The 13,472-nt window shown below is 42.1% G+C and overlaps 1 protein-coding gene across 9 annotated transcripts in view; it reads right to left on the reverse strand.

The window, feature by feature from the left end:
* Positions 1-13,472, reverse strand: part of PSIP1 (PC4 and SRSF1 interacting protein 1) — a 243,462-nt gene that overhangs the window by 120,517 nt on the left and 109,473 nt on the right. For 6 of the 9 annotated variants that reach the window (XM_077249249.1, XM_077249254.1, XM_077249248.1 and 3 more), the window contains exons 5-6: positions 5,879-6,001; positions 1,792-1,893 (exon numbers count right to left, since the gene is read on the reverse strand). In XM_077249249.1, coding sequence (XP_077105364.1) covers positions 1,792-1,893; positions 5,879-6,001 — 225 coding nt within the window. The remainder of the gene's footprint in view (positions 1-1,791; positions 1,894-5,878; positions 6,002-13,472) is intronic. The other 3 variants (XM_077249257.1, XM_077249251.1, XM_077249255.1) reach the window with 1 other exon arrangement.

A 13,472-nucleotide genomic window follows, 5' to 3' on the forward strand; every position in this document is an offset into this window, starting at 1 on the left:
CAGGGCAATGTCTAAATGATGAAACTGTTTTTTTACAGGTTATTTTGCCTACTGGTTGTTTTAAAACATTTAGGGGTGACATCTTGGCATTATTCCCCTACTTGTGATGAATAAGTGATATTTCTATGTGACTTATTGGGTATCGTGTTCTTCTAGTCTTTGTTAGATTGGACCAAAGGGTCCAACTTTTTATCTTTGAATTAATAAAGGTTAATTTTTATCTACATATCTACCTTGCTTTTTCACACACTTTTTGATTGGTGGATTAAAGTTTGTTTACCTTTATTTATTAAAAAAAAATCAAAAATTTTACAAATGTAAAAAATAAAGTGCAATTTTCAAACTTTGAAAGATTAACCTTTTAATCCAGTTAGCCACACCACAGAAAAACATTAATAAATGACATTTCCCACATGTTTTGCTTTACATCAGCACCATTCGTAAAATGTTATTTTATTTTGTTAGGATTTCAGGAGGTTTTAAAAAATAAATTAAAAAAAAAAAAAAAAAAAAAAAAAAAAAAAAAAAAAAAATCGAGCAGCAATCTTTCATTTTTTTTAAAGGTGATTTACAAAAAAATTTTTGGGACTTATCCAGGTTTGAGGTGGCTTTGGGGGTCATATATATTGGAAAACGCCCAAAAGTGATACCATTTTAAAAGCTGCTCCCCTGGATATATTAAAAACTGCTGTCAGGTAGTTTATTAACCCTTCAGGTGATTTTCAGTAATTAATTCAAATTGGCATAATGCTAAGTTCACATTAGCGTATCTGTGTGTAGGGTATCATCTGCATACGCAAACCAAAACGCATTCAAACGCATGCTTACGCTGCGGTTTTACTTCGCATCATCTTACGCATGACGCCAAAAAGACCCTCTGCGTGTGCATGCTTTAAATGCGTTTGCATGCTTTAAATGCATTTGCGTTGTTTATGTGCATGGTGGAGGTGGATGGCTGGACATGCGCAGTCTGAAGTACGCATGCCTATCGAACGCATGCATGTCCTTGCGTAAAAATGTGTTCCCATAGACAGCAATGCGTTGTTTTGACGCACTTATCCGCATGCCTGTGCAAAATTGACGCCTCAAAAAAAGCAACATGTTGTGTTCACCAGACACCGTGAAAAGATGCATGCGTATGCATTTGCATTGATGCAAACGCATGTCCCTGCGTACACAATGTTAAATGTGCGCAAGACGCATGCATACGCTGCGCATACATACGCTAATGTGAACCCGGCCTAACAAAAAAGGAAAAATGTATTCTTACCACCTAATTGTTGCTAACTTCTGAACATGACGCTATAGCCGGAAGATTCTAAGGCCGCAATTTGGCTGTGAATTGCCATGGCAAACATCAGAACCACACGACCATAATCTCTGGGTGCTGAAAAGGTTAAACAGAAAGCCCCCACACTGTTAACCATTTGTATGATGTAGTCAATTTTGCCAGCCGCTTCTAAGGGGTTAAACAGATATGGACGGTGCAGACACTGATCGTGGCTAACACAGCATGTTGTCAGCTATAGTGTACAGCCGACAGCTGTGGGATTGTCACCTGTGTGGGGATGCTATTATCTTATATCTCAGTTCAGTAGAAAGATATATTGGCGGTCATTAAGGGGTTAATATTGCGGTCCTGCCTGAAAAATAGGACATCAATTTTAAAAAGTGGATAATCCTGGATATGATGGTTCCTTTCTTATTATACCGAAGTACAGGTCTTTGTTTTTGTTTTGGTGTTAATTCAAAAACAAAATGCTAGAGTACATTAACTACATTCTAACTTACATCATTGACATCAAGGGGACCACTATCATCCTTTGAAGTTGTTAAATCTTTTTCTGGAGACCCAAGTCCGCTAGAAGATGTATCAGAAAGTTTGCTGGAAATCTATTAGAAAAAAAAAAAACAAATTAAAAAACTATTTTAAAAAAGTTGTTATAATTGAAAACTGTTCACTAGAAAACTAAAAATTACAATCAAGAGTCTGTACGATGGTTTGGGTCTATTAAACGTACCTGTGTGGCCGCTGAAGATCAACTATTTTCAAAATATGCACTCCATGCGGAATAAATGACATGCCAACTTTATGCTATATTCAAACAGAAATAAAGTATATACTAGAGCATAAGACGAGATTTTCAGCCCATTTTTTTGGGTTGAAAGTCCCCCTCTCAGCTTATACTCGAGTCATACCCGGGATCGGCAGGGGAGGTGGAGCGGGGGTCTAATTATACTCACCTACTCCTGGCGCAGTCCCTGCAGGTTCCTTGGCTCCCAGGCGCAGCAGCTTCTTCCTCTACTGAGCGGTCACATGGTACAGCTCATTACAGTAATGAATATGCGGCTCCACCTCCCATAGCGGTGGAGCTGCATATTCATTACTGTAATGAGCGGTACCATGTGACTGCTCAATACAGGAAGAAGCTGCGGCACCGGGGAAGCAGGGACTGCACCGTGCCAGGAGCAGGTGAGTATACCGGGGAGGGGAGCGCTGCACGATATTCACCTGCTCCTTGTTCCAGCGCCACTCCGTCTTCAGCATCTTCTGCAGTGACGTGGTTAGTGCGCATCCTGTGCCTGAACGTCAGTGCAGAAGACGCTGAAGATGGAGCGGCGCCGGAACGAGGAGCAGGTGAATATTGAAAGCGCTGGGGCCCTGAGCAACGGAGAGGTGAGTATGTGATTTTTTTTTTAATCGCAGCAACAGCAAAAGTGTCTGTATGGAGCATCTTATGGGCCCATAATCAACGTTTGTGCAGCACTATATGGCATAAATAAGTTTATAGAGCATCTTATGGGGCCATAATCAACATTTGTGCAGCATTATATTGGGCAAATGTGTCTATGGAGCATCTGATCTGGCCATTATTAACCTTTATGCAGGATTATATGGGGTATATTTTAATATGTAGCATCTTATGGGGCTATCATAAACTTTATGGAACATTATATGGGGCTCCTGATTCAATATGGATATTCAAAAACACAACCTACTGATGTCTCAATTAATTTTAATTTTATTGGTATCTATTTTTATTTTTGAAATTTACCAGTAGCTGCTGCATTTTCCACCCTAGGCTTATACTCGAGTATATACGATACCTTCATAAACCTAAAAAGCTGACATTCATTTAGCATTTTCGAATAATTATATTATCTGCTAATTATTGTGATGCAGGTTTTGCTTCCTTAGTGCGCCCTTTCCTTTAACCCCTTCAGTCCCCTGTTTTCACCTTCATGATTGGGTCAAATTTTACAATTTTAACCACCATCACATTATGTGGTAATAACTCTGGAATACTTAAATGGATCCCACTGATTCCGAGACAGTTTTCTAGAGACCTATTGTAGTTCATGATAGTGGCAAAATTTGTTTGATACAATTTGCGTTTTTGTTTTGTGAAGAAAAAAAAAACAAAACAAAACGGTAATTTGTGGAAAATGTAGCAATTTTTAAACTTTTAATTTTTATGTCCTTAAAGGGAACCTGTCACCCCCCCCCCCCCCCCCTCAGTCGTTTCAAACTAAAAGAGCCACCTTGTGCAGCAGTAATGCTGCATTCTGACAAGGTGGCTCTTTTAGTTCTGGATGCTGTAACTTGAGAAATAATCAGTTTTATAATTTGTCTGAAATACTTGCTCCTCAGTCAAGGAGGCCGGCGTTTCCCCCCTGCTTCAGATAGCACACAGCTGTCACTCACATCTTCTTGGCGCCGGGCGCCGCCTCCTCCTCCCCGCTGTTTTCAAAAGTAGCCGGCGCCTGCGCTCTTATCCCCTGCCTGGTGCAGGCGCAGTGAGCGCTGGCCGTCTTTCCTCATATGCAGTCCAGCTGACTGCGCCTACGCGGCTGCCCTGCTTGTGAATCCCAGCCCCGCAATGTGAATAAATCATAAGTCACTGCGGGGCTGGGAATCACAAGCAGGGTGGCCAAGCAGGCGCAGTCAGCTGGAGTGCATATGAGGAAAGATGGCCAGCTCCATTCGAGACACCTTCAATGGCAGATTTTATGCCCGGAGTACAACTCTTCCCGCAAAAAATAAGCCCTCACATGGCCAAATTGACGGAAAAATAAAAAAGTTATGGCTCTGGGAAGGAGGGGAGTGAAAAACGAACACGGAAAAACGAAAAATCCCAAGGTCATGAAGGGGTTAAGTACCAAATTGGCTCTGTCACTAAGGCTACTTTTACACTAACGTTTTTTTGAATCCGTTGCAATGCGTCGTTTTGGGAAAAAAAACGTATCCTGCAAATGTGCACGCAGGATGCTTTTTTTCCCATAGACTTGTATTGCCGACGGATCGCGATGTATAGCCATACATCTCTATGGTTGTTTCTATGACAGCACGTACCCAAGTGACACCATTCCTCAACATGTCCACTACTAATCCTATAGTTATATGTTAAATAAAGACACAGCCAGAATAACATCCTTTATTTGAAAAAAAATTACAGACTCCTTTAATCCCTTTCTGCAATCGGACGCAATAGTATGTCGGCAGATCCCCTGCTTTGATGCGGGCTCGCATCAAAGCCGGGACATCTCAGCTGTTTTGTACAGCTGACATGTGCCCGCAATAGTGGCGGGTGGAATCGCAATCCACCTGCCGCTATTAACTAGTTAAATGCCGCTGTTAAACGCCGACAGCGGCATTTAACTACCGCTTCCGGCCGGAAATGTGCGCACCGGTGACCCCCATCACGTGATCGGGGGTCATCAGTGCGTTGTCATAACAACCAGAGGTCTCCTGAAGACCTCTATGGTTGTAGATGCCAGATTGCTGTGAGTGTTACCCTGTGGTCGGCGCTCATAGCAATGCTGTAATTCTCCTACATAGGAGCGATCTGAGCATCGCTCTTATGTAGCAGAGCCGATCAGGCTATGGCAGCATGGCAAATGTAAAAAAAAAACAAAACAAAGTTTTAAAAAAAATATGAAAAACAGTTTCGGGGCACTGCCCCTAGTCAGTGCAAAGTGGAGATCTGCTCTGGCACAGTGAGAGGCATTGACTGATATCCAAGAAGCATCGTTTCTCCTTGCGGAGATTAACATGCTAAGCATGCCGAGATGAGGAGACTTAAAGCCGCAATGCTCCTCTGGGAAATATGCAAATTGTCTCTTCAGAGGGGAAGAGAACTAGAACTCTAGTTCGACCTATTGGAAGTAGCAATCCTAAAAGTCAATGTACCCCGAAACACAGTGTCTGCAAATTGAGATTCTGGTTTGGCTTTTATCCTAAGTCATGTGACAAGGCTCGTTAAAGGGTCGACGTTGACTTTTAGGATTGCTACTTCCAATAGGTGACGCTAGAGTTCTAGTTTTCTTCCTCTCTGAAGAGACAATTTGCATATTGCCCAGAGGAGCATTGCGGCTTTAAGTCTCTTAATCTCGGCATGCTTAGCATGTCAATCTCCGCAAGGAGAAACGATACTTCTTGGAAATCATACAAGAGTAACACTTTCTTTCCATCCAATCAGATGTGAATGACTTTGTAACTTTCTATTTACACACTTTAATTAATCACTTTTAGGCAGCTGTCACACTAGCAGTATTTGGTCAGTATTTTACATCAGTATTTGTAAGCCAAAACCAGGAGTGGAACAATTAGAGGAAAAGTAAAATAGAAACATATGCACCACTTCTGCATTTACCACTCACTCCTGGTTTTGGCTTACAAATACTGATGTAAAATACTGACCAAATACTGCTAGTGTGACGGCTGCCTTACAAGTGCAGATTCTGTGGTGTTATGACCAAAGTGAGGACTTGGGCTGATGATTTTATCAAATATGCTCATTGATGCAAATGTACTGTACAAAGTAGATTCTAAACTCTACAAGAAGTTGCAATGCTAACTTTAGTTTTTGTTACATACCTGTACCTTTGGTGCTGAATAATTCCTCTTTTTGTGTTGCACTTTATCATCAATCTCTTCAAGTCCCTCCTGCATTTGTTCTTCTGCATCTCCCTTAACAGTATTGACCAATGCTAGGTAGTTCTAAACCAGCAAAATTTAAAAAAAGAAAAGTTACAATAATTCCCTGAAATATATATAACCCTATCCCAAGATATCTACTCATCTCAAAGGTTCAAGCTTTTGAACATGCACACTTTCTATTCATTGGCATTTGTTTGGTAATAGTCCCTTTGTAATCCTCTAAACTGCTGTAAAACACAGCAAGATTGTAAGTTAAAAGGTAGTGTGGCAGCACCGCTGTATTAATCCTAATCATTACTTCATGGTGTTTAAAAATGATATTTAACACCTTCAGCTCCAAAGCCTTTTTCACCTTTATAACCAGACCAATTTATTCAATTCTGACCAGTGCCACATTATGAGGTAATAACTCTGGAACAGATCCCACTGATTCTGAGACTATTTTTTTTGCGACATTGTACTTTATGATAATGGTAACATTTCTCAGATATAACTTGCGTTTAAATTGTGAAAAAATGGATATTTGTCAAAAATTGTGAAATTTTCAAACTAAATTTTTATGCCCTTAAATCAGAGTGATATGTCACACAAATAGTTAAACAATTCCCACATCTACTTTATATATCGGTACAATTCTTGGAACCATTTTTTTTTGTTGCTAGAAAGTTATAAGGGTTAAAATTTGACCAGCAATTTCAAATATTTCCCAACAAAATTTACAAAACCATTTTTTTTTTTAGGGATCACATCACATTTGAAGTGACTTTCAGGGGTCTATATGACAGAATATACCCAAAAATGACACCATTCTAAAAACTGCACCCCTCAAGGCCCTCAAAACCACATTCCAGAAGTTTATTAATCCTTGACAGGAATTTTTGTAATGTTTAAGGAAAAAATGAACATTTTGTCACTAAAATTTTACTTTAGACACAATTTTAAAATTTTTTAAGGCTAACAGGAAAAAAATGAAGCCAAAACTTTGTGTAATTTCTCCTGAGCATGAGGATACCCCATATATGGGGGAAAAACACTGTTTGGGCACACGGCAGGGATCGGAAGGGAAGGAGCAGCATTTGACTTTTTTAAAGCAAAATTTGCTGGAATAATTAGCAGAAGCCATGTCGCATTTGTGAAGCCCCTGATGTGCCTAAACAGTGGAAACACCCCAGAAGTGACACCATTTTGCAAACTAGACCACTCAGGGAACTTATTCAGATGTGTGGTAAGCACCATGAACCCCCCCAGGTGAGAGTTACATAATTTATTTCCCACAAAAATGTTTATTTAGTCCCAAATATTTTAATTTATAAAAGGTAACAGGAGAAATTGCACAACAATTTTTGTTATTGATTTTTATCCCGAATATGCAGATACCCTATATGTGGGGGTAAATTACTATTTGGGAGCAAGACAGGGCTTAGAAAAGAAGGAGTGACATTTTGGAATGCAAAGGAGACCCTGATGTGCCTAAACATTGGAAAACTCCCACAAGTGACTCGGTTTTGGAAACTAGACCCCTCAAGAAATTAATCTAGATATGTCGTGAGCACCTTGAACCCAAAGGTGCTTAACGGAATTTTACATCGTTGATCTGTGGAAAGGGAAAAAAAAATTTCACCAAAAAATGTTTTAACCTCAGAGGGATCTTATAAACCACCACAGGGATTGCTATTTTTGCAAAAACTTGCGAAACAGATCTGGAAGGAAAGCAAACGAATTTTGAAATTTACTGACTAAGTTTGTGAGACTCAGTTATGGGACAACCATGAGTTGTCACGCCTTTAGATATTACAAGATCCTAAATTTTGGAAACAATATGGAACAACACTGGTAAAGGTATTTGAAAATTAAGTACTGTTATCATTTGACAAACTACATACAAAATATGGTGTTGCACACAGGGATTTTAATAGATCTCTGTAAATGAGACATGATAATATGCACCAGTTTCCACATCCTAGAATGCAGATATCGAGATACTCGCTAATAGGTGTGCTCATTACCAAAGGACCTACAGGTGTAATTTCCACAATATACACTTTTCAGCTTAAGTCAAAAATTGCATCCACTCAGCTTCCCGTGGTTGACAAATGGTGAAAATTGATACCCTCATTAACTGAAAAACAATGGAGTGATGCTTTAGAAGCCCACACAATGGTATCACCGACTGTAAATAATAAACTTACACAATTATATATTTTGCATCAATCTTACCTATCCCCATTCAAATTATAGAGGTTTGGTGGATTATCCTCTGATGGTTGTCATAGATGTGGGGAATTGAAGGTGGATCTTATCTGGAATTGTGTAGTGATGAGGAGATAATGGAGTGAAGTGGTTACTACACTATCAAGAATAATTTGGGTACCGATTGATTGTGTGCCGGAACTGTGTGTTGGGAATTTTGGATGAGGAAACTTGGTCACGTTAGAATTCATATTTGTGAGACTCTGTTTCTTGTCACATGGGCGGACACACCGCTTGTGCAGCCGATGTGGCTCCAGGGGGCCCCTGCAGGGCGGCTAATGAGGGCAATATGGCCTGTTTATCTGACCCTGAGGCTCCGGGGGGCCATGGCCAGATTGCCTTCACGTGCAACAGGCAGTGAGAGATCACTGCAGCTCCGCTGCCTACAGAAGAAAATGGCAGCGGAGCTGCAGCGATCCATCCTGCTTCTTAGCCGCACTTCCTGTCTCTCACAGCAGTCAGCGGCGCGGCTGGATAACGTCATTACTCAGCACCGCGGCTGACGGCTGTGCCAAAGAGAGGAAGCTGCAGGCGAAGGTGATGCTGCAGAAGAGCGTGGGGAGAGGTGAGAGGTGAGAGGGGTGTGTGTGTGTGTGTGTGTGTGTGTGTGTGTGTGTGTGTGTGTGTGTGTGTGTGTGTGTGTGTGTGTGTGTGTGTAGGAGAAAGGAATGATGGGGGTGATTGCGGAGAAGGCAATGATTGGGGTGGTGAGGGAGGAGGCAAAGATGGAGGTGGTGGACTGGGCAATGATGGTGGTGGTGGTGGAAAGGGCAATAATGGGGGTGGTGAGGGATGAGGAAATTAATGGGTGGGGAAAAGGAAATGATGGTGGTAGTGGGAAGGACAATGATGGTGGATAGGGCAATGATGGGGGTGATAGGGGAGGAGGAAATGATGGAGGTGGTGGAATGGGCAATGATTGGGGTGGTGGGGGAGAAGGCAATGATGAAGGTGGTGGAATGGACAAGGATGGGGGTGGTGGGAGAGAAGGCAATGACGGAGGTGGTGAAAAGGACAATGATTGGCTGGTGGGCAGAAAGCAATGATAAATGTGGTGTAAAGGGCAATAATGGTGGTGCTGGGGGAGAAGACAATAATGGGGTGGGGGAGAGGACAATGAGGAGTGTGGGTGATTGGGAAGGGATTAAGGGGGATTTCTAATGGATTTAGGAACAGGGGGAGGTGGAAGAACATATTATCACTTATTATGTTTAAAGGGAACCTGTCACCTATTTTGGCCACTATAAGATACGGCCACTGCCTTTCAGGGCGATGGGTGTCACAGGTCCGGGTCCAGCACCTCTCAACTTCTTGCAATGCCGCCCTCCTGCTTGGTTTGTGGCTCCCTGGCATCGTGCTCCTGCGCAGGCATACTTATCTGCCCTGTTCAGGGCAGAGCAAAGTACTGCAGTGCGCAGGCGCTGGGCCTCTCTGACCTTTCCCAGCGCCTGCGTACTGCAGTGCTTTGCTCTGCCCTCAACAGAGCAGATAAGTATGCCTGCACAGGAGCGCGATGCCGGGAAGCATGAAGCAAGTAGGAGGGCGGCAGATGGGAAGTGCCGGACCAGACCGGCGACACCCATCGGACTGGACCGCACCACCCCCCAGGTGAGTATAATAAAACTTAATTTTCTTCACTTGCAGGTCGGACCGGGGGGCTTATCTACAGCATTATAGAATGCTGTAGATAAGCCCTGAAAGGCAGTGGCCGCATCTTATAGCAGCCAAAACAGGTGACAGGTTCCCTTTAACACAGTCCCTTAGCATGGGCATGGGGGAGCACCAACAGCACCCCATATACAGAGCATGGACTTGTGACACTAACAGCTTTACTTCAGGTAATTGACTTTATTGTATCATGTCCTTCTCATTCCCTCTTTGCTCTTAAGGCGGTACTTAGATTGTTTAGTGCTTGTATCACTTCCCAGTATAAAATAGCAACAAGCTTTGCATTGCTGGGCATACACTCATCTGCCTTTCCTTTTAGGGTATATAGAAATTTGTGATAATCCATACTCTAATTGTCTTCTCCTGCTGATATACACACTGTCACTGTGCATCTTATTTATTTATTGCAATGGCTATTCAAGCAATATTGTAGTCCGATTATTTAGAACTATATATGTGGATGGATTAGTGCTGGGTAATCTCCCCCTATATTTGGAGGTCCCTCTTTTGTCTTTTATAAGAACATACTATTCTTAATAATTTATAAATAAAATATATAATTTTTAATTATACCTTCATTCACTTCTTTTCTTTCATGGCACCATACCATATTAGAATATGTTCTTGATATACTATCGAAGTGACCTAGCCGCTGCTAAATAGGACTATGGGAACAAATAGTCCCTTAGTATATATTGTACTCACTTACTAAACAGTATAGACCAAAAGTTTGGACACACCTCATTTAAAGATTTTTCTGTATTGTGGAATTATATACTTAACAAAAAAGTGTGAAACAAGAAGAATTTAATTTCGAAAAATATTTGGATCACAAGGACCGTGCAAAGCGTTCCCGCATAGAAGAGGAGTCATCCCCATCAAAGAACACAGCCAGTACATTTCAGCAGAATTTTTCATGTGCACTAAAAGAAATTGAGAAATTTGACCGTTCATCAAAAATAACAGTGCAACAAGCGATTCCTCTGTATCCTGACATTGTCAGAGATGTTGCCCGAGTGGTTACTGCTTTGCCACCAACCCAAGTTAGTGTAGAGGTTGTTCTCTGCTCTCAAAATAATTAGATCAGATTTGAGGGCATCCATGAAGGAGGATCTGCCAGAGGCAATACTTATTCTGAGGACAAATTTATAGATTTCTTTTTATTAACTGCATAACAGTGTTTATTGCATATTTACTTACAAGAGTTTATAAAAGTTATTTGCTATATTCTAATTGTATTCTAATAAATATAGTTTTTGCTCTAAGTGGTCTGATTACTTATATGATGGTGAGAAACTGAATAAGCACGATGTTAATATTTTACAACAGTAAATTTATTGTTACGAATTGGCCATTTATGAAGGAGTCGGAGCCGGAGTCGGAACCTAATAAAATCCAGGAGTCGGAGTCGCAACTGTGGCTTACCGACTCCACAGCCCTGCTATTAATATAAAAAGGGACTGTGCTATACATAAGTGAGTACACTATATACTAAGGCACTGTGCTATACATAAAAAGTGACTACACTATACTGAGGGATGGCGCTATACATAATAAGCGAGTACACTATATACTAATGGACTGCTAAACATAATAAGTGAGTACACTATATGCTAAGGGGCTGTGCTATGTACAGTACAGACCAAAAAGTTTGGACACACTTTCTCATTTAAAGATTTTTTTGTATTTTCATGACTATGAAAATTGTGCATTCACACTGAAGGCATCAAAACTATGAATTAACACATGTGGAATTATATACTTAACAAAAAAGTGTGAAACAACTGAAATTATCTTTTATATTCTAGGTTCTTCAAAGTAGCCACCTTTTGCTTTGATGACTGCTTTGCACACTCTTGGCATTCTCTTGATGAGCTTCAAGAGGTAGTCTCCCTCCGCCACACCACCTCCTCACCTCGCCCCTTGTCAGTCGGTGTTCCTCAAGGCTCTGTTCTAGGACCCCTACTCTTCTCCATCTACACCTTCGGTCTGGGACAGCTCATAGAATCCCACGGTATGCAGTACCATCTCTATGCTGATGACACGCAGATCTACCTATCCGGACCTGACCTCACCTCCTTACTTACCAAAATCCCGCACTGTCTGTCTGCTATTTCAGCCTTCTTTTCTGCTCGCTTTCTACAACTGAATATGGACAAAACAGAATTCATCATCTTTCCCCCATCTCACTCTACCCCTCCACCAGACCTATCCATCAATGTCAATGGCTGCTCACTTTCCCCAGTCCCACACGCCCGATGCCTCGGGGTGATCCTTGACTCTGCCCTCTCTTTCAAGCCACATATCCAAGCCCTTGCCTCCTCCTGCCGCCTCAAACTCAAAAACATTTCCCGGATCCGCGCATTCCTTGACCGTGACACCATAAAAACACTAGTGCATGCCCTTATCATCTCCCGCCTCGACTACTGCAACCTCCTACTCTCTGGACTCCCCTCTAGCACTCTGGCACCACTCCAATCCATCCTACACTCTGCTGCTCGACTAATCTACCTGTCTCCCCGCTATTCCCCAGCCTCTCCCCTATGCCAAGCCCTTCACTGGCTTCCTATTGCCCAGAGACTCCAGTTCAAAACCCTCACAATGACCTACAAAGCCATCCACAACCTATCTCCTCCATACATCTGTGACACGATCTCCCGGTACCTACCAACACGCAACCTCCGATCCTCTCAAGACCTCCTTCTCTACTCCCCTCTCATCTCTTCTTCCCACAACCGCATCCAAGACTTCTCCCGTGCTTCCCCCATACTCTGGAACTCTCTACCCCAGCACATCAGACTCTCGCCTACCATAGAAACTTTCAAAAAGAACCTGAAGACTCACCTCTTCCGACAAGCCTACAGCCTGCAGTGATCCTGAACCTACTGAACCGCCGCACAACCAGCTCTGCCCTCTCCTAGTGTATCATCACCCATCCCCTGCAGTTTGTGAGCCCTCGCGGGCAGGGTCCTCCCTCCTTCTGTACCCGTGTGCCTTGTTTTTTGCTCATGTTTAATGTATTTGTCTATATTTGCCCCGTATTTCACATGTAAAGCGCCATGGAATAAATGGCGCTATAAAAATGAATAATAATAATAATAATAATAATAATAGTCACCGGGAATGGTTTTCAATTCACAGGTATGCCCGGTCAGGTTTAACAAGTGGGATTTCTTGCCTTATAAATGGGGTTGGGACCATCAGTTGTGTTGTGCAGAAGTCTGGTGGATACACAGCTGATAGTCCTACTGAATAGACTGTTAGAATTTGTACTAGATGGTGTCCCGATTCTAACGCATCGGGTATTTTAGAATATTTATAGTAGTATATAGCACAGCCCACGCAGTATATAACAGCCCACGCAGTATATAACAAAGCCCACGTAGTATACAACAGCCCACGTAGTATATAGCACAGCCCACGTAGTAGATAGCACAGAGATGTAGTATATAACAGCCCACGTAGTATATAACACAGGCCATGCAGTATATAACACAGCCCATGTAGTATCTAACACAGCCCACGTAGTATCTAACACAGCCCACGTAGTATCTAACACAGCCCACGTAGTATCTAACACAGCCCACGTAGTATCTAACACAGCCCACGTAGC

The sequence above is a fragment of the Ranitomeya variabilis genome, chromosome 1 (assembly GCF_051348905.1).
Source record: "Ranitomeya variabilis isolate aRanVar5 chromosome 1, aRanVar5.hap1, whole genome shotgun sequence".
Classification (NCBI taxonomy): Eukaryota; Metazoa; Chordata; class Amphibia; order Anura; family Dendrobatidae; genus Ranitomeya; species Ranitomeya variabilis.